Source organism: Herpailurus yagouaroundi, unplaced genomic scaffold (genome assembly GCF_014898765.1).
Source record: "Herpailurus yagouaroundi ecotype Mexico unplaced genomic scaffold, PumYag 184, whole genome shotgun sequence".
Lineage (NCBI taxonomy): Eukaryota > Metazoa > Chordata > Mammalia > Carnivora > Felidae > Herpailurus > Herpailurus yagouaroundi.
Genome location: NW_024412415.1, coordinates 9,031,674 through 9,052,817, shown reverse-complemented (window position 1 = coordinate 9,052,817; position 21,144 = coordinate 9,031,674). Strand labels below are relative to the sequence as shown.

At 36.3% G+C, this 21,144-nt stretch overlaps 1 protein-coding gene across 2 annotated transcripts in view; it reads left to right on the top strand.

The window, feature by feature from the left end:
- Window positions 1-21,144, top strand: part of TMEM87A (transmembrane protein 87A) — a 41,569-nt gene that overhangs the window by 17,507 nt on the left and 2,918 nt on the right. The window contains exons 8-19 of one of the 2 annotated variants that reach the window (XM_040492391.1): window positions 2,081-2,142; window positions 2,923-3,106; window positions 4,102-4,201; window positions 6,709-6,802; window positions 7,564-7,635; window positions 10,571-10,679; window positions 11,674-11,732; window positions 12,499-12,602; window positions 17,577-17,650; window positions 18,065-18,126; window positions 18,785-18,840; window positions 19,333-19,363. In XM_040492391.1, coding sequence (XP_040348325.1) covers window positions 2,081-2,142; window positions 2,923-3,106; window positions 4,102-4,201; window positions 6,709-6,802; window positions 7,564-7,635; window positions 10,571-10,679; window positions 11,674-11,732; window positions 12,499-12,602; window positions 17,577-17,650; window positions 18,065-18,126; window positions 18,785-18,840; window positions 19,333-19,363 — 1,007 coding nt within the window. Of the gene's footprint in view, window positions 1-2,080; window positions 2,143-2,922; window positions 3,107-4,101; window positions 4,202-6,708; window positions 6,803-7,563; window positions 7,636-8,245; window positions 8,315-10,570; window positions 10,680-11,673; window positions 11,733-12,498; window positions 12,603-17,576; window positions 17,651-18,064; window positions 18,127-18,784; window positions 18,841-19,332; window positions 19,364-21,144 lie in introns of both variants that reach the window. The other variant, XM_040492392.1, reaches the window with a different exon arrangement.

The window sequence follows — 21,144 nt, the reverse complement described above, 5'->3', positions numbered from 1 at the left end:
CCTGGGTGGCTCAGCTGGTTGAGTGTCCAACTTCGGCTCAGGTCATGATCTCGCTGTTCCCAAGTTCGAGCCCAACTGCCGTAGCTTGCTTTTTGGGCCCAGAGTCAAACATGACCATAGTTTCAGCCTTATATACTGTTCTAAGTTTTTGTTCAGTTGTGATATTTGGAGGTATTTATCTTGTTTTCGGGCTTACGTCCTCGTTTTGTTTTATTCATCTATTGTTTGGAGCTAGGAGGAAGATACATTGAAGCATGGACTTAACTACACTGTGTGAAATTCCTAGAATTTTCGAAAACACTGTTACCATCTTTTTTCCCTTCAGTAAATCCTTGATGTTTCCCCATCGCCTGTAAAATGTTTACATTCTGCAGGAAGGCTTATAAAACTCTGCAGCTTGTCCCAGTTGACCTTTTGCTGCTTTCTTTTCAAAATGCTACTATATGGTACTATGTGCAGCCTCAGACTACATGTTCTTTAAATATATATCACGCATTTTCACGCCTGTCCTTGTTCATGTTGTTTCCTCGTCCCAGATGGCCTTTTACTTTGTCCTGGGAAATACACACTCATCCTTTAAGGACTGGCTCAGAGGGATAGTTCTCTATATTGCTTTCCTACTGTCCCTTCTAGCAGAAAACATCTTATGTATCTTTTTATCTCCTGTTTTCTGTAGTGTGTGTCACATAGTAAGTGCTCAATAAATGTTATTTTATGTTGTGGCATAGAGCAAGGGGTAGCCAAATTTTCTTAAAGGGCCAAAGAGTAAATGTTCTATCTACTACAGCTACCCAACTCTGCCATTGTTGTGTAAATGCAACCTTAGATAATATGTAAGTAAGTGGATGTGGCTGTTTTCCAATAAAACTTTTATTTATAAAAAGTGGATAACCACATTTGGCTCATGTGCTGTACTTTGCTGACCCCTAGCATGGAGTAAACAAAGGGTGTAATAAATAATAATTATTTTATTTGCTCTTTTATTAAGTTAAGAAGGTATAGATTTAATAACCAGTCTGCTTAAAATTTTTATGATTTATGAGCCTGGGTGGCTCAGTCAGTTAGACGTCTGACTTTAGGTCAGGTCATGATCTTGTGGTCTGTGAGTTCGAGCCCCGCATTGGGCTCTGTGCTGACAGCTCAGAGCCTGGAGCCTGCTTCATACTCTGTGTTTCCCCCTCTCTCTACCTCTCCCCCACTGACACTCTGTCTCTCTCTGCCTCTCAAAAATGAATAAATGTTAAAAATTTTTTTAAAACTTTCATTATGGCTATCGTGGGATGCTCATTTATATGAGTGTTGGACCTAGTTTACTTTTTTTGGTGAGGGGGACCAGGTTTACTTTTAACAATGGTATGTCCTTTTTGCTTGATAAAAACTAGGAAATTTTCATTGACTAGACAGTTATTAGTCTGTCTCTGGATATAGATATCACTTATATCACTACAGTAAAAAACATAGTCATAGTTTTGCTTCAGTAAGGCAAATCTGTCTTTAAATTCTTGTTAGTATCATTAAACACTTATTACGTACCTTCTGAAAATGATACATTAATGTCGCAAAGTCACATAAAATTGAAATAGGTAAAAAAAGTAAAGTAATAGGAAAATCTAGATAAAGATAGATAGAAGACAAAGAGGACAGCAGAATGAAGGAATGAAGTCCTGTACCTTTCAAAGCACATTAGCGATGTGTTATAAGAAAAAGTATATATGAAAGGTGTTTAGAATTTAGAGGAGATGGGTTATAGTTCCAGTGGGCAGCTCACAGAAGGCTTTGTGGAGGAAATACATTCATTCTAGTCTTTAAAGGATGTGTATATGGTAACAGAGGGCTTTTCCACTTAGGATACTGACTGGAGCAGAGAGTGGAGGTTTGTGTGGTACATGGCATGAACCTTGAGAATATAAAACTTCGTGAATTTCAGAGTGCTCTATAAATAATATTCACCAGAATTGAAATGATAAAAAGTAAATTAACCCAATGAGATTTTCATTAATTTCATCAATCAAATATTGCACAACGTTTTTGTTTAATTTCTGCATCCTTTACATTAATTCTGAGGACTGTGTTTTGGCAGTGACTGTTGAAGTGAAGGGTCCGTATGAATATCTCACGCTTGAAGAATATCCATTGATGATTGTAAGTGAACTTACATTCTTTAACCTTAACATTACATGAGTTAACCTGAAAGATTGTCCATGTTTTGTGGCAATATTCTTTAAAGAATTTTTCCTGAACAGTTCAGAAAATACTGCTTGTAGTTCTGTATTTCTTACTGGATTGTGACATTCAGAGTGTCCGTGAATTCCTCTGTGCCTTGTCTTCTCATCTGTAGAATGAGGAGATTGATGACTTGTGGAATTTCAGAATTGGAAAGTACCTCACAGATAATTGCACATCTCACATTCTCTCTAGAATCCAAAGCAGGGCACTTCTTACAGCCCTATAGTTTCTGATCCCATTTAAAGTAACTAAATGATGACACTGCCTCATGTGTGTCTGTGTCTATGGGAATATCCTTACTCTATTTTCAGATTTCCTTTGTTCATGGTTTTCTTCTTTTCCCTTTCATAGTTTTTCCACTTTGTTATGTTTCATTGCCTTCAGATGTATCATAACCCTGCCATATTTTTTTCCTCTTTAGTGTTATCTTCATTTGTGTGATTTTACATAGTGAGCTGAAAATGCATTTGTAATGCAGAAGAGCGGTTACTCTTACTCATAGGTCCTTAGGTAGTCTCTCAATATGCAAGAGGAGATCATTTTTTTACGTTAATATGGAACTCCAACGAGATAAATTCTTAAAGTAGAGGGTAGAGGTTTTTTTTTTGTTTTTTGTTTTTTTAAGACTGCGTATTGATTCCAGATTGGCTCTTGGCCCTAATTTTCCCTTTTATTTCTTACCCATTTGGATGACAGTTTTTCATGGTGATGTGCATCGTATATGTCCTGTTTGGTGTTCTGTGGCTGGCATGGTCTGCCTGCTATTGGAGAGATCTCCTGAGAATTCAGTTTTGGATTGGTGCTGTCATCTTCTTGGGAATGCTTGAGAAAGCTGTCTTCTATGCAGAATTTCAGAATATTCGATACAAAGGAGAATCAGGTGTGTAACCAAAAAATGTTCACCAGTTTGTGAATGATTGGCAGGTAAGACATGTGACAGTTTAACTCAGATCAGCAGTCATTAATGGTTTTAACTTCTCAGTTACTTAATTACTAGAATAACTTAAGCATAATCATTATGATCGTGACTCTTGTTTTTAGCCTTATAACTTATGGGTTCAGTGATTTAAGAGTGATGGTACCAAAATATACAAGTTACAATAGTAGTGGCCATTTTGGATAAGATTATTACCATCATTGAATCTCAATTGCCTTGATTTTTAAGGCACCATTATTATGTGCATCTGAAAAAGAAATAATTACTGCCAATTTAATAGTAAGATAACCATTGTAGGACATAGTTTGATTTCAAAGATGTTAAAATCCAAGAACTGGTAAAATACAGTAATATCAGGAAAATAGGAGGGTGCGTAGGTTTACTAAAATGAACAGGTAATGATAGAAATTGTTTTGTACCGAAGTTTTTTATGATAGTTTTGGTTCTTTCTCGTCAGACATTTAAGTTTTAATGATTATTGTCGTAAGATTACTAATTAGAGTTTCCCCTGTCTTTGAAAGGGCGTGAAAATAGTAGATGTGAAAATGATTTGAAAACTGTGTATTTTGTACTTTTCACTGTATATATTCAATGTGTTTATATATTTTCAATGTGTGTTCTTCAGTTTTTAAAAATGGGGGAAAGTTCCTAAGTGTTCTAAACTGTCAGGTAGGTGAGATGTTCTCCTGAGGTTTTAGTGAAGTGGGGTTGGGGAGGGAAGGTGATTTGAGCACACCCAGATTGCTGTTCACATGAACAAGGTAAGTAAAATCAGCTTGTGTACTTGTAAAAATTGCAAGAGAGGTATTCTCTTTGAACAGGATAATCCCAATGCTTATTCTGACGACTGTTAGAGATCTAGCTCTGTGTTCTGGTTCTAGAGTCGCGCCTTTTTCCAAACCTAGATTATAGCACCCTTTCCTGCTTCTTTCTCACAGTTCAGGGCGCTCTGATCCTTGCAGAGCTGCTATCAGCAGTTAAACGCTCACTGGCTCGAACCCTGGTCATCATAGTCAGCCTCGGATATGGCATAGTCAAGTAAGTATTAACTTTTTATATGGAAGAACGTATTAAAATGCTGATTAGATTGAATCAGTATTTCAGGTTCCCATTGTAATTCTGAAAGAATTGATGTAAGAACCGCAGTAAGACAGTTACCTGAAATTTTGTAGATTTATAAAAGCCAGGAAATGTAAAGTGTTTCATTTCACTTCTTAGAACCAAGGAGCATTTGCAGGAAAATCTACAATATAATTAATGAATGACAATTAAAACATCAAACTTTTAGAGTGAAATTTCAGTGACTTCTAATCTTCCAAAATATTTTTGCAAATCACAGTTTTTCATGGGAATGTCATTCAGTCTGAAAAAAGAGTCTGAAAATAATTTACTTTTTATTCAAAAAATTTTATTGCGTGCCTTCTATATACTAGATAGAGTTTTAGGCCCTGGGGATGTAGCAAGTAAACAAAAGACTTGGAGTTTACATTTGTGGAGGGAGGGGACAAAGATAAAAATAAATGAGTAAAATATTTAATATTTATTTCAGTGATAAGTGCTATGGAGCAAATAAAGCAGGGGAAGGATTTAGAGAGTGCCAAGCAAGAAGTTGAGCTTCCAGCTGTAAATACAGTGGCCGAGGAAGGCTTCACTTAGTGACAATTAAGCAGAGATCTCAAGGTGATGAGGGAACTATATGTACACTTAGAAGAAGAGATCCTAAGATATGGTCAGATTCTGTGTATATTTTGAAGGTAGAGCCAATGGAATTTTCTGATGGATCAAATGTGTGATGTGAAAGAGAAGAGGAATCATGGATGATGCCAGCTGTTTAGGTCTGAGCAAGGAATGGTGGAATTGATATTTATGAGTTCAGGAAGACCTTAGATAGAATAAGTTTGGAGTAGAGTGAATATTAGGAGGTGTTAGATGCCCAAAGGGAATAAAGGGGAGAGAGTAGGGTAGAGATGAATTTGGGAGTCATCAATATATAGATGTTATGTAAAGCCATGAGACTGGGATGTGATCACCAAGGAAGTGAGTGTTTATAGAAAAGAGGTCAAAGGATTGAACCTTGAACAATTTTAATTCTTTAGAATTCAGTGAGATGAAATAGAATTAGACCAGAGGAAGTTGAGAAGGACCATTGTGGTGAGAAGCAAACCTGAAAACTGTTTCAAGGAGAGAGTGATTGTATCAAGAGGGTTGAGCAGTCCACTGGGTTTAACTTCATGGGAGATGTAAGTGACCTTAACAAGACCGTTTTGGTGAAGTGCTAGGATAAAAGCTTGATTGGAGTGACTTCAAGAGAGAAAATAGAAGCAGAGGAGTTGGAATTAGCCAGGTATAGACAGTTATTTCAAGTAGTCTTGCTTTAAGTGAGATTAAATAAATGAATTTTAATAAAAGAAAATCTTTTTAATGTTTATTTGTTTTTGAGAGACAGACAGAGTATAGGCAGGGGAGGGGCAGAGAGAAAAAGAGACACAGAATCTGAAGCAGGCTCCAGGCTCTTAGCTATGAGCACAGAGCCCGACATGGGGCTCGAACTCAGGAACCTCGAGATCATGACCTGAGCTGAAGTTGGACGCTTAACCAACTGAGCCACCCAGGCACACTTGAGTTTCAATTCTTTTAATTTATTCATTTAAAGGAGTTTTGCTTTCAGTGGGATAAGGGGAATGGGGTGGGTTTCATTTGTAAAGTTACTTAATTCATTTAATAAATATTGGAGTGCCTCCTATGTTCCAGGAAGTAGATTTCTAAGATATGAGAGTAGGGAGAAAAATCCTTGCCCATGCAGAACTTTGCTAGCATATAACAAAAAAATACAAGCACAAATATCACTTAGGCTTAGGTAGACATGATTTACAGCAGTGCATCTCAAAATTACAGTGCACTAATGAATCACGTGGAGATCTTGTTTAAATGTAGATTCTGATTGGGTGGCATTTTGAATGTCATGGATTCAAGACTTCCTTCAAGAACCTGTTTGGAAGACTATATTTTGTTGGATTCTGAGCTTACAACTGTACAGGTTATCTAATGAGTTACAATAGGATATTTGCTTATATTGTTAAAATTTTTAGATTTGAAGATGGTGTTGTGGTTAGGTTTTTAAAAAGTCCTTATTGATTAAAAAAAAAAAAATACGCTGAAAGATCATATGGGATGATGGAAGGTGGATGAGGCTTGTATGAAGTGGGATTGGCCATGGGTTAGTGGTTTTTGGATGATACATATAGAGGGGTTCATTATACTATTGAATGTTTGAAAATTCTCTGTAATAAAAATGACTTTTTTTAAAACGTTAAATGCAGTAACCAGGGCCAGATCTAAAGTTCTGGTATTCACTTTCTTGGTTTAAGACTATCTGTTCTTCCTTTTTTTTTTTTTTTTTTTTTTCCTCAGATACATCAAGTATGTCTGGCTTATCTCTGCTAACTTGTAGGCCTGTATTAATCAACATGAGTTGCTGTTACTTAGCTTATTTTGGAGTTTGTAGCGTTGATATTCAACTCTTGTCTTTGCTTTCTTCTATTTAGGCCTCGACTTGGAGTCACTCTTCACAAAGTTGTGGTAGCAGGAGCCCTCTATCTTTTGTTCTCTGGAATGGAAGGGGTCCTCAGAGTTACTGGGGTCAGTACTGCTTAATCTGAGTATTTGTAGTCAGTTCATATATATCGTTTTTGTCTTCAGAGGGTGAATTGGAAATGTCTGTGGGCTTTTTCTTCTAAGTCACCTTAGAACTCTGATTTTCAAAATGTATGTATAATGCAAATTTTCTTTTTAATCTATTAGAGCTTTGTAAGTTTAATGTGTGACCAGGAATGAATGCTTTCCCTCCTGTCCCCATATTGCTATTTATTCCTCCTCCCAGACAGGGGCTCTCATTCTTGTGTAAGGGGCAGACATGGTAATCATGTACTTGCTCCATAATCTTTTTTATTGTTTTAAAGTGGCAGTGCTCTTTGCTAACCACCACTTGAGTTTCAAAGGCTTTTCTAAAAATGCAACTAAATGTTTCACATCTTTCTTGAGGATTATAAAATCATGCCCTTTGCCAGGAAGGGAACCAAAGCACTGAGATATAAATGATAAAGAAATTTATGTTAGAGGTGGATTAATGTGAAGAAGAACTTGGTCATTCCAGCAGTTACTTATTTAAAAGTTACTCCCAGCATTAACCCATTAGATTCATGGTGGCAAATACTGTAAATTTGACTTTGCCCTCAAGAAAACTGAGCTCTGTAAGTTTTGCAATAAATTGCCCCGTAAAATAAAACTCTTTATGGATGCATATATGTTTTTCATATCACACTGTCCTCTATGTAATTTCCTTCGACTTTCAGCAATTTTAATCTTAATTCTATCTCGTTTTCTTTCTTATGCTGCTGTAGTCTTTTTCTTATCCCTTGGCTCTGATAGGAAACCTGGCCCTCTCATCAATTGATGCCTGTATTATTTTATGGATATCCTTTCAATAATGTCCTGGTGATTGGGCAATCAGGGTTATATAAATAGCAGCTTATATACATAAATGTGTGAAACAAACAGCATAGTTTTGGGGACAGATAATTTGCCTTACATTTTATTTTGGGGTATGCTCTTATTTGTAGATTTACATTATATTACAATTTTGGAAATTAGTAATTCTTAATATATTAATGCTGCAGTACTTTAAAATATGTGAACGGTCTTTTTAGACATGTAGCCAAAATCACAATGATAGGAGATAGAATGGAATGTCGGCTTGTAACACCAGTTTTTCAGTGTGTCACTTCTTAACATGGATCTTAGCATGTTAGGAGTTTTGTGGTGGTTGCCTCTTATTAGTTAGCAGCATGTTTTATTGTATTGACATTGTAATCAACAGTTTGTGTGAAATGCTTACAGCTCTATATTCAATGTGATCGTTTGTCAGAAGGGAAGAATGGTGTAGGTACAAAGTATTCCTTATTTTCTTTTAGTTTGAATGCAAAATCATTCCAGATGATTATGTAAATGCAGAATCATGTGCTGGTTTCTTCTCTGTGCTCTCTAGACATCTCTTTTTCACCACCTCTTTTTCTTTGTCTGCAGGCCCAGACTGATCTTGCTTCCTTGGCCTTTATCCCCTTGGCTTTCCTAGACACTGCCCTGTGCTGGTGGATATCCTTCTCATTGGCTTGTTTGATGGTGGTCCATTTTCTCCCCTTGGAGATGGGTTTCCATTGATCTTTCTGCAAATGGTTTTTACCGGTTTTGTTGATTACTCTTTACTTTGGGAATAGGGTGTTTTCATTCTAATGAACTGAGAGCTCAGGTAAGCAGTTATTTTGTTTTTAATTTTAAAAATTGCAGTAAGAGTTGGTGACTGTAGACTGAGCACAAGATAAAAGCTTCTGGCTTTTTAAAAAATAAGCATTTCACTTCAATTTTGGGCTTAATGTTATCTCTCTTAGTGTTAGAATCACTGACTGCTCTGGTCCTGCTATTTCTTTCAGCCTCTGGCAATTATTAAATCATTTGAAAATTATGTATGTATTTTGATTCTTAAAATATGATTTTAGGAACTATATGAGGTTGTTTGACTCCTTTTTATTTAAAAGCAAAATTTTTTTTAATTTTTTTTTTTTTTTTTAATTTTTTTTTTCAACGTTTATTTATTTTGGGGACAGAGAGAGACAGAGCATGAACGGGGGAGGGGCAGAGAGAGAGGGAGACACAGAATCGGAAACAGGCTCCAGGCTCCAAGCCATCAGCCCAGAGCCTGACGCGGGGCTCGAACTCATGGACCGCGAGATCGTGACCTGGCTGAAGTCGGACGCTCAACCGACTGCGCCACCCAGGCGCCCCTTTAATGTTTATTTTTGAGAGAGAGAGAGAGAGAGAGACCGAGCATGAACTGGGAGGGGCAGAGAGAGAGGGAGGGAGACACAGAATCTGCAACAGGCTCCAGGCTCTGAGCTGTGAGCGCAGAGCCCGATAAGGGGCTCAAACCCACGAGCTGCAAGGTTGTGACCTGAGCCGAAGTTGGATGCTTAACCGAGCCACCCAGGTGCCCCCAGGTTGTTTGACTCTCTTAAAATTCTAAGTAGGTTTAGCAGATTTTAACCCATACAGGATAACAGGATAAGTGTTTTAATCCTCTAATTTAAAAGTAGACTTGGGATTGTTTGAAGACTTCCGTTCTTTGAGATAAATACTGATTCATTTACAGGAGAAGTCAACCAGCAGATAACAAACAAGCTTCTATTTGAATAATCTTTTCTTGCTTTTCAAGAGTAAACATTTGTTTATTAGGGACTTGACCTATTATTCGGGTGTTTGGACTTTTGTCTTTTGGGGATTTTTAGAAATTTATTTTGGTTTTTGTGGTATTTGGTCCTATATATAATTGGTGTGATATTATAGTCTTGATGGACTGTGACTGTTATAAAAGGCTGAATGTAAATAAAGTTGTAATTTTGTGAATTTGGGGGGATTGTCCTATATCAAAAATGTTTGAAATTGAAGTATCCTGGGCCCAAAAGGCCGAAGCTTTTCTAGGTCAGTATCTTTCAAGGGTGCTTTGTGAACCTCTACCACGCATATTGAGAAATGTGGGGAGAGGGACTGGACCATACAAGAAGATGACCCGGTAATTAGGTAGCAGCCAAGGCTCTGTTAAAGGGCAGAAGTGAGCTCCAACACACTTGCTTTCATATCTGCCCCTCATTCTGAAAGTTGAACATCAGAGCAGGTAATCGTCTATATTGGTCATTAGTTCTCCTCTATCTTTGTGCAGCAGCTTGTACTTAAGAATAATGTCTTGAAAATGGAGGGTTGTTGCTTTTAGAGCCTAACTGCCTGGGATTCTCAGCCAGTTTGTAATTGTATGGTCCTTTTCATTCAGGATAACTCAGGCAACTGATGGCAGGTTCCTTAACATGGCACAAGGGGACTGAGTATAAACTGTGGGAGGTTATGGGCATGAATGTGTGACTCTAGACTGGATTAGCTAGGACAATGAGAACAGAGCCACTACTTTAAAATAGGAAAGAGGATGCTAACTCCCGTTTTTTGCCTGTTAACTCATTTTTATTTCATTTTCTTCCTTTTGTCTTTCATTTGGTTCTTCTTCCTTGTTTCTCTAGAAAGCTTCTTCCTATCTTATTTCTCCTTTATGTTTTTCCTCTTATTTTTTCTTCTCTTTTGCATTCTCATTTTCTCTGGGTTTTGTGTTCTCTTTAAGTCTCATTGAAAATGAAGACTTTCTTATTAATCATGGTGAGGCTTGGGGTATTTGTGAGGTTGAGAGTGAGAGCTGTTAGGCCTGGTGTCCATAACTCTGTCAGTTTGACCCCAGATTCTCAAAGAAATATAAGGATTAGTTTACTAGCTTATTGTTTTTTCTGAATGTTGATTTCCTTGACCTGCAAACACATATTTATTAGCCTGACTCAAACAATGAAGCTGTTAAAACTTCGGAGGAACATTGTAAAACTCTCTTTGTACCGACATTTTACCAACACACTTATCTTGGCAGTGGCAGGTAAGTTGGAGACTTGCTCCCTGCTGTTTAAATGCAGTTCTTTTAGAACAGAGATTCTTAACCTGAGAGTCCATAGGTAGGCTCTCTAAAATTACATAAAAAGTTTTGTACATTTCACTTGGGGAAGTTGTCTTTCACTTTTGTCAAATTCTCAAAGGGGGTCTGTGGTACAAAAAAAGTTTAGAACCACTTATTTTAATAAGTGAAGATCAACTACATATAATTTCAACTCTTGGTATATCTCTCTCCTATCTCCATTGTTTTTCTGAGATACTCTTTTTTTTTTTTTTTTTTTTTTTGAGGCAAGTGAGCACTAGTACCATACAGCATTTAAATTTCTTTTAGAAGATGTTAATATTTGCTTATTTGGTTTTATTAAAATAAATATAGAATTGTATTTAGATTTTAGATTAGTGTACATTGCTATTATATTGGCTTTACATATATCACTAAACGTGCATAACATATTCGTTACACATATCCATTAGCATAGACTATAGCCCATGTAGGCTAATTTGCCGGCCTTTTGGCTTTTGTACCAGGAATAAAGAGGTCTGGCCTATAATTGGAACCAACAGTTCTGTTTGTCTTGCAGTCATTTTATCAACCTCTTTTTCCATCCGACCAACCAAAGAAAAATTAGCATTATTATACTAAGGCTAAAGAAAAGGAAAAAAATCATATTATTGATAATGCTGGAAAAAGCCATGTTTCTAATACCTTCTTTTCCAATTCTGAGGATGACTAAAGTAGCCAAATGGTAAACAAAACTATTCTTTACAGAAAGAATTGGCTAGAGTATGAATTGTGGGCCTTGCTTACAGCAGTTGTAAGTAAATTTGTATTGAATAAACGTGTTAAAATAACAGAGAAAATGATTGTGATGTATTGGGAGTTAGGGATGTGTGGGATTCCACTTAACTAGATTCAGAGAATGTAATTAGGGATGTAAACTAATATTCATACTGTGACCAGGTTTTTCATTTCCTGTTAGCGTCTATTGTGTTTATCATCTGGACAACCATGAAGTTCAGGATAGTGACTTGTCAGTCGGTGAGTTATAAACACATGCATTTGTGAATAGTGTACTGTTCTATACACAGACGATGATGTTGATGACAATGGTAAGGTTCATACCTTTTAGGAAATTAGGGTTAGGTTTCCACTCTTGAGGGTTAGAATCCTTCCCTCCTCCTAAGTATTCTATATTAACACTGTGCTTAGTATGATAGATTTGTTTTATGGGTTTTTTGGGTAGACGTTGGGAGAAAGGACTGACTATATATCCCAATAGTGAGAGAGAACGTTATAAATGATCGTCATAGTTTGTCATAACCCAGTCTTTCCTTAACTAAAAAGTTTCAACAAGAAATCCAGAGTCCAAAACATTAAGTACATGTGAATAACACTACTCACTAGAAGCCCTGTACTTAAGATTTGAGCACAGAGACTGGCAAAACATTTCTTTGGAAGCCAGAGCAAAGCTGGTAAAAATAAATAAAATGAAAACTATAAAAAATAACATAACGTTACTTTCTCTTACCTTGTATAAAAGTCCTTCCCTAAAGATTCTCAGAGCTATAGGAAACATAGTGTAAGCAAAAAGTATGGTGCCTTTTCTTTAGCAATAAACACTACCAGGGAAGAAACAGTGTTCATTTATTTTTTATTCCCTATACTTAGCACAGTGCCTAGCACATAGCAGGGCCTTAGTTTGTATAAGTTGAATGAATAAATAAATGATTCTTGTTCTCTGCTAAGGACTTTGTGAAATGAGTTAAGATTATGTATAAAAATGTGCTTCTCCCCCTTTTGGTAGGATTGGCGGGAGCTGTGGGTGGATGATGCCATCTGGCGGTTGCTGTTCTCCATGATCCTGTTTGTCATCATGGTTCTCTGGCGACCATCTGCAAACAACCAGAGGTTCTTGGACACTTCTTGTTTACATTGCTAACCATTGAATGGCCATGTCATCAGTTAGGGGTAGTTCAGTGGGTGACAGTGTCCAGGCCATGTCATATATTGGAAAGGATATTCACTGGGTCTGGAATCCAGAGAAGTGGGTTCCTGTCCAACTCTCCTATTTGCACTGTGACTTTTGGCATGTTGCCTCTCTTCACTTCTCTGGGCCTTAGTTTCCTCTTCATATAATGTGAGGGAATTGAATCAATTGATACAAGGTGATTTTCGGTTCTGACATGTTCTGGTAATATGTACGTATATGAGTAAAGAAGTAGATAGATTGTGACACTTGTTATGAGGGTCTCATCTGTCTAGTGTTGGGAAAGAAAGAACAATTTAAAAAAATTTTTTTTTCAACGTTTATTTATTTTGGGGACAGAGAGAGACAGAGCATGAACGGGGAAGGGGCAGAGAGAGAGGGAGACACAGAATGGGAAGCAGGCTCCAGGCTCTGAGCCATCAGCCCAGAGCCCAACGCGGGGCTCGAACTCACGGACCGCGAGATCGTGACCTGACTGAAGTCGGACGCTTAACCGACTGCGCCACCCAGGCGCCCCAGAAAGAACAATTTTTATGATCAGTAGACCAGCTTACTTTGTAACAATAGGGTAAAATGAAAACTTATGTGACAGACTTGGGAATTAAAAGTCTGTATGTGAATTTGCTTTGTTCAGCTATTGGCAAATCTCAGTTATTTAGAAACTGGCTATCTTTTTTGGTGAATATCTATATCTTTGGTACGCTACCCTCCCACCCCCATTTATGTTTAGATGGTTAAGAGCTTATATTACCCAACCATATCACCAAAGAAGGAAAGGATGAGGCAGTATAACTAAACGGATAATTTTATAATCAGACATACCAATAAAAGATTTAGAAAGATTAAATAAGTGACATTTTTTTTGTGTGTGTGAGATAAATGACATCTTTTTATCCCATGAAAATAGCCTGTCTTTTCGTATTATGCATTTAATGTTTGTATTCTTTGAAAAAAAGTTAAGAAAATTGAGAAAAATAGACAAGACTTGGGATTGTTGGGATAAAGGATATGCATATTATAATTTTTCACGTATTAAAATCAGATTGCATTCAAAAAAATCTGGAACAAATTATGTATCTACCAACAATTGTGTGAGAGGAGCTCTTTCCTCTACCTTCCTATTTCCCCATTATTTAATTTTTGCAGATCTGGTAAATGAGAATATTCACTGTATTTTTAGTTGCATTTAAGACTAAATTTTTATGTAAATACATAAGTCTTTATGTATTTACTGGTCGTATTATTCTTCTGCCAGTCAGCTTTTTATATCTTTGACTTTTTTTCCTTATCAGCTTATTGATCATTTTTATATTGATTTGTAGGAATTCCTTATATATTTTAGATTCCAATATTTTGTTCCAAGCATTCCAGATATTTTCTTCTAGTTTATCTTTGAACAATTGAATGGTGTTTTGGCCATAGAAAAAGTTGGAAGTATGGAGTCAAATTTGTTATTTTTTTCTTTTATATATTGTATATTTTGTCTTTTTTTTAACTTCTTTTATTTTTTATTTTTTTAAATTTGCATCCAAATTAGTTAGCATATAGTGCAACCATGATTTCAGGAGTAGATTCCTTAGTGCCCCTTACCCATTTAGCCCATCCCTCCTCCCACAACCCCTCCTGTAACCCTCAGTTTGTTCTCCATATTTATGAGTCTCTTCTGTTCTGTCCCTCTCCCTGTTTTTGTATTATTTTTGTTTCCCTTCCCTTATGTTCATCTGTTTTGTCTCTTAAAGTCCTCATAGGAGTGAAGTCATATGATTTTTGTCTTTCTCTGACTGACTGATTTCACTTACATTATACCCTCCAGTTCCATCCAAGTAGTTGCAAATGGCAAGATTTCATTCTTTTTGATTGCCGAGTAATACTCCATTGTATATATATACCACATCTTCTTTATCCATTCATCCATCGATGGACATTTGGGCTCTTTCTATACTTTGGCTATTGTTGATAGTGCTGCTATAAATGTGGGGGTGCATGTGTCCCTTTGAAACAGAGCACCTGTATCCCTTGGATAAATGCCTAGTAGTACAATTGCTGGGTCGTAGGGTAGTTCTATATTTAGTTTTTTGAGGAACCTCCATACTGTTTTGCAGAGTGGCTGCACCAGCTTGCATTCCCATTGTTTTTTTCTTTTTAATGTTTATTTTTGAGAGAGTGTGCAGACGAGGGAGGGGCAGAGAGAGGGCGACAGAGGATCTGAAGCTGGCTCTCTGCTGATAGCAGCGAGCCCAGTGTGGGGCTCAAACTCATGAACTGTAGAGATCATGACCTGAGCCGAGTCGGATGCTCAACTGACTGGACCACCCAGGTGCCCCATTTTTTTTGTGTCTTAGAAATTTTTTCCTGGCTTAAGGTGAAGTCTAAAGTTATTCTATGATTTTTTCAAATTTCACAGTTGTGCTTTTATTCATCAAGAATTGTTTAATTGTGAGTTCTCTATTCTGCTTTTTTCTCTCTCTCTGATCCTACATCAGTAGTACACTTTCTCAAATTATCTTAGTTTACTGATAAGTCTTCATATGTGTCTTCCCCCTTAATCTTCTTTTTTAGAAAATATCCATTGCTATTGGGTCTTTTCTCTTTAATAAAATGTTTAACTAGTTTATTTAATTGTAGGAAAACCTTTATCGGATTTTGATTAGAATTTAATTGAATTGATAGGTTAATTAGGGAAGTTACATATATTTTTTCCATCCTTGCATATGGTATGTCCTATTGTTTTTAATCTTTTCAGTGCTTTATGTTTTATAACTTTTTTTTTTTTTTTAAGAGAGCATGAGCAGGGAAGGGGGCAGAAGGAGAGAGGAGACTTTTTATTTTAAGTTTATTGATTTTTGAGGGGGGGGGGCGGGAAGGGGAGGGTAGAGAGAAGGGGGAGAGAGAGAATCCCAAGCAGGCTTTGCGGTGATTGTGATGTGGGACTGTATCCCAGGAACCATGAGATCATGACCTGAGATGAAATCAAGAGTCAGATGCTTAACTGACTGAGTCACCCAGGCGCCCCGAGAGCCTCACCCTCAGCGTGAAGCCTAGTATAGAGCTCAATCTTACAATTCTAGGATCATGATGAGATCCAAAATCAAGACTTGGATGCTCAACTGACTAAGCCACCTAGGCCCCCCTGTTTTATAACTTTTGTTAAAATATTTAAAAATTTTTATGGCTCTTATGGATGCACCCTTTTAAAATAATACATGTGGCTTTGGCAAAAATGTAGGAATGCTATTGATTGTTTTAAATTTTTTAATATTTATTTATATATTCATTCGTTCGTTCAAGTTAGTTAACATACAGTGTAGTTTTGGCTTCAGGAGTAGAACCCAGTGATGCATTCATCTCTTACATATTGACACCCAGTCCTCATCCGGCAAAGTGCCCTCCTTAATGCCTGTCACCCATTTAACCCACCCCCCTCCAGCAACCCTCAGTTTGTTCTCTGTATTTAAGAGTCTCTTATGGTTTACCTTCCTCTTTGTTTTGTTTGTGTTATTTTTCCTTCCCTTCCCCTATGTTCATCTGTTGACTTTCTCAAATTCCATATATGAGTGAAATGTTTATTTTGAGAGAGAGAGAAAGGACAGAAAGAAAGGGAAGAAAGGAAGGAAGGAAAGGAAGGAAAAGGAAGGAGGGAAGGAAGGAGGGGTGGATGGAAGAATCCCAAGCAGGCTCCATGCTGTCAGCGCAGAACCCTATGTGGGGCTCAATCCTAAGAACCGTGAAATCATGACCTGAACCAAACTTTAAGTAGGCTCCACGCCTAACATGGCTTGAACTCACAAAGCTGAGATCATGAGTTGCATTATCTATGGACTGGGCCAGCCAAGAGCCTTGTAATGCTATTGATTTTTATATATCATATCCATCAACCTTCATATGTTGTCTTGTTAGTTCTGATAATTTCTAGATTTCCCCATTAGAGTGATTGTTATTGAAAGTAATGACAATGTTACTCTTTCTTTTCCAACTAACACTGCTGCCTCATTACTGTTTCTTGTGTTGGTTAGGCTCTCCTGTATAGTATTGAATCGAGGCATTGAGAGTGGGCCTCCTCATTTTATTCTGAATTTTAAAAAGTGCTTTTCAAGTATTACTAACTTTGATATCTAGTGTTAATTTTTGCTAATTATCCTTTAATAGGTTATGGGTGTTCCCTGTTACTCCTAGCTTTTAAAGAGTTCTGTGGGGTTTTTGTTTTTTAATTCATGAAAGGGTGATCTAAAAACAAAGTAGAATTAAAATAAGAGACAACAGTAAGTACAGAGTGAGTTCAAAGTGGAAGCTTTCTAGGAGATATCTGTCTGGCAGCTGCTTTGCTGAATCTCTTGGAAGTTGTAAAGGAAAGATATCTTAGATGTACCAGATGAAGCCTTCATCTTCTCAGCTCCCCACTTGGAACCTGAGATTTTAAATTACCTGGTACATACAAGGTCAGGACTTTGTCTCTTAACTACAAATTGAAAGGCTGAGATTTTAAATTACATGAGAATTTACTTTCCTCTTCGTGGTAATATATGCTTGTAAATGCTTTACCATGTGTGAGGTATTGTTCTAAGCACTTTTTGAAATGACTTGTTTACTTTTTATAAAACACCTCTATGAGTAATGTCTTATCCCCAATTTCAGATGAGAAAACTGAGGCACAGAGAATAAGTAACTTGTCTCAAGTCCCAGGTAATATGTGGCTGAGCCTGCACTTGTAAATGTGATACTGTCCTGCTTCTCTTGCTAATAAAGGCAAATAAGAGCTTTCTGAAGGGGAAGAATTATTTTGTTTTCACTAAAATAATTTTATGAATGACTCATTGCAGCTTCAGTAATAAGGTCTGTAAAATCTAGAGAGTGTAGCATTTCTTGTACGTTTCTAATTTGTTTCTTTCCGTTGTCAGGTTTGCCTTTTCACCATTGTCTGAGGAAGAGGAAGAAGATGAACAAAAAGAACCTATGCTAAAAGAAAGCTTTGGTAGTGATAAAATTGATTTGTGCTTTAAATATTATTTTCTGGTTTTTAGAAATAGAGTAAAGCAAATATAACAGTTTGTGAGTATCAAAATCAAGATACTTTGATACAGTTTATTATTTTACAACTGTTGTACAATTGTTTCTCAATTTGGTATGTGGTGAAGTTAGGGGGAATCAAAAGTAAGGGTATAAATATTAAGGTGAAGCCATGATAAATTCAGTGAATAATTGCACAGTAAATGTACACTTTGCTTACTGGATGAGCTGGAAATTTGGCTTTGAACTTCTAGCATAAAAGTAGAGAAATAGCTGTTGTATAAATCAGGGTCCATAAACCTAAAGTTCTGAATCCATGTTTGAAATTATTGCTGGTCTCTGATACACTTAACCCATCTACTTTGTTTTCTCTCTGCAGAAGGAATGAAAATGAGAAGTACCAAACAAGAACCAAATGGAAATAGTAAAGTAAACAAAGCAGTAAGTAATTGTATATAGGCCTTAATGATTTTTTAGATCTATGCTGTAATTAAGCTTGCTTTATACATCTTTTAATATATATTACATTTATTTTTAAAAACAGAAACAATAAGTGATTCTCATTCTAAGATCTAGTTATCTTTAACCTAGTTGGTTTGTTACTGTGTCCTGAAAAGGCACCTCAGACTAGTCTGATGGTTCTATTTAATTGTTTTCATCAATGGAAGTTATAGCCCTGTTAACCTAAGATGCTATTTGTAGTAAAGATCAAGATTTTTTTTCATTCAGCAGTTTCTTGTTTGTTTTTTAGAACTATGCATGCAGTCTACATTAAGGGCTTTAGAATTTATCTCACTTTTAAGGAGCAAAACTTACAGGAAGCAAACTCTTAGGTATTGGAACATTGAGAAGAAAGCATTTAAAGACATAATTTTATATTTCACTTACATACTTATATTACACTTACATGGATTTTTTAAAGTATTGACTATATAATTTTTTAAATTATTAGCAGTCACAATTCACAATTGTTATGTGAATATACTACTTCAGAATTCTCAAAAGATTAATTTTAAAAATGTTGAGACCTCTTTAGATCCTTACTTGACATGTATTACCTGGTGCATTTTAGTAACCACTGGTATTTGTATGTTTCCAGCAGGAAGATGATTTGAAATGGGTAGAAGAGAATGTTCCTTCTTCTGTGACAGATGTGTAAGTTTTTGAATTGTTATCATAAGAATCCTATTTCAGTTAGTATAACTTTTATTATTTTAAGTAAATGAGCTGAAGAACATGCTAATGCGAATGCTAATAGAAAATTAAAGAATATTAAAAATGTTAAAAAGATGTGAAAAATAAGGAATGGTATACAAACAATGAGGATTATATGTTCAGATGACATTTCTGCTTAGAAAGATTTAGCTGTACACCTTCCCAAAATCATTGGGATAATCCTTTTGAGATTTTTTAGTTCCATGACTGTATTTTTGACTAAATATTGGCCCTGTTACAGTGCAGGACATGGTTTTTCTCTGTACCATTCCAGTAACTCTTCTGTTTTCATATTTGCTTTTTTCCCCCTGAAGTGTCCATTAATAAGATGCAGATCTTAATTATTGAAAGGGCTTTAAATTGTATTCATAATTTCCTTTATGAACCATTTATGACTTTACGTTGTTCATTTTGGTATTTTCCTCTCTGCAGAGCACTTCCAGCCCTTCTGGATTCAGATGAGGTTAGTAATCAAATCATGTGCATAAACTGTGGGTCTCATGATTTAATAGGGAATCATAGGTCCTTTGTTCAGGGGAATTTTATTTATTTGACTCAGTAACGGCCTGAAGGACTGTAGTTGGTATAGTTGAAAAAGGATGAGAATAGAAATACCAATATTAGAACCCAGATATTATTCAAGAAGGTTTCCTTTCTGTACCTGTCCCCTATTTCTTTTCCAAAGTTTTATGATCAGATTTGAGGACAGGTCTTTTGTTCTGAATATTAGGTTATTCTAGTATCCCTTGATTTTTGAATGTCCTTTGAAAGCATCGGCCTGAATCCAACTTACTCTGTTGGATTGGCTGCTAAGAAAAATTGTTCATTTCCCACTGACTTGCTGTGTGATGCGGCATACAATGTCAAATTCCTTAGCAGTTCTATGCATTGAAATAATTGAGAATTCTACCATTTAGAATTAAACCTATCTTTGTAACACTTTGCTTTCTGTGGTATATTCTGCAGTTCCTAGATCTCCCTGTTGTGGGCTTCTGCTAATAGTTTGCCCTCAGAGCTTCCTTTTGACTTTAGCTCTCCAGCCATCGCTCTGTTTCAGTCAAAGAAGGCTGAGTATGTGAAACCCGGTTGGGCAGTTCACTACAGGTTTATTACAGTACTTTTGGTTATATCGACTTCACCTATCTGTTCATATTTCCCTGTGTGAAAAACCTATTCAAGAACTAAGAACTTAAATGAATTACAAGAGAAACACGTTTTAAAGGACCAGGAATCAAAACAGCATCAGACTTTGTGGCCTCAGTTTTGGAAGCTAGAAGATAATAGAACAATGTCTTTGAAATCTGAGGAAAATTATTTTCTTTTTTTTAATGTTTATTTATTTTTGAGAGAGACAGAGAGCACAAGGAGGGGAGGGGCAGAGAGAGGGGGAGACACAGAATCTGAAGCAGGTTCCAGGCTCTGAGCTGCCAGCATGTGAGGCTTGATCCCACAAACTGTGAGATCATGACCTGAGCCAAAATGGAACGCTCAACCAACTGAGCCACCTAGGCCCCTGAGGAAAATCATTTTCAACCTAGAATTGTATTTTCAACTAAACTGTCAGTATGAGGGTAAAATAAAGATGTTTTCAGTCATGCAAAAAATAAAATCATTAACATTTATATGTGCTTTCTCAGAAAAGTAATAGAAAATGTTCTTTATAAATTGAGAGAACTAAAAAGAGAAAGACTTTGGATTCAGGAAATAAAGGGTCCAACAGAGGGGCAAGGATAAACTCCCAGGATGATGATGTAAGAAACTCCAAGACCAATAGCTGGGTGACAGTCTTAGAGGGCATCCAGTCCAGAATGGAGCAGACCAGAGAGCTTCAGGAGGAGTAGTTCTAAGAATAAAATAAAAAGGATAGATTGGCTGATGTAATTGATCATATTGAAAAAGTATCTACACTTCTGTTACAGTTCAGGATAAATTTGTGATATGTGCTTTTAGCAAATGAAACAACACAAAATGAAAAATGTTAACTCTAAGGTGAGAAATTACATAAGAGAGGAAATTTAATGGTAACACGTTAATTTTCTTCATTGAAATGGCATATATAAATACTGTTTTCTAATCAGACCTAATTTTTAACATGATTTTTAGAAAAATTATGAAAATATATAAAATCTGCCATCCTAATTATTGTCAGGTGCATAGTGTTAACTATATGCACATTGTTGTACAACAGATCTCTAGAACTTTTTTTTTTTTTAATTTTTTTTTTTTTTTCAACGTTTATTTATT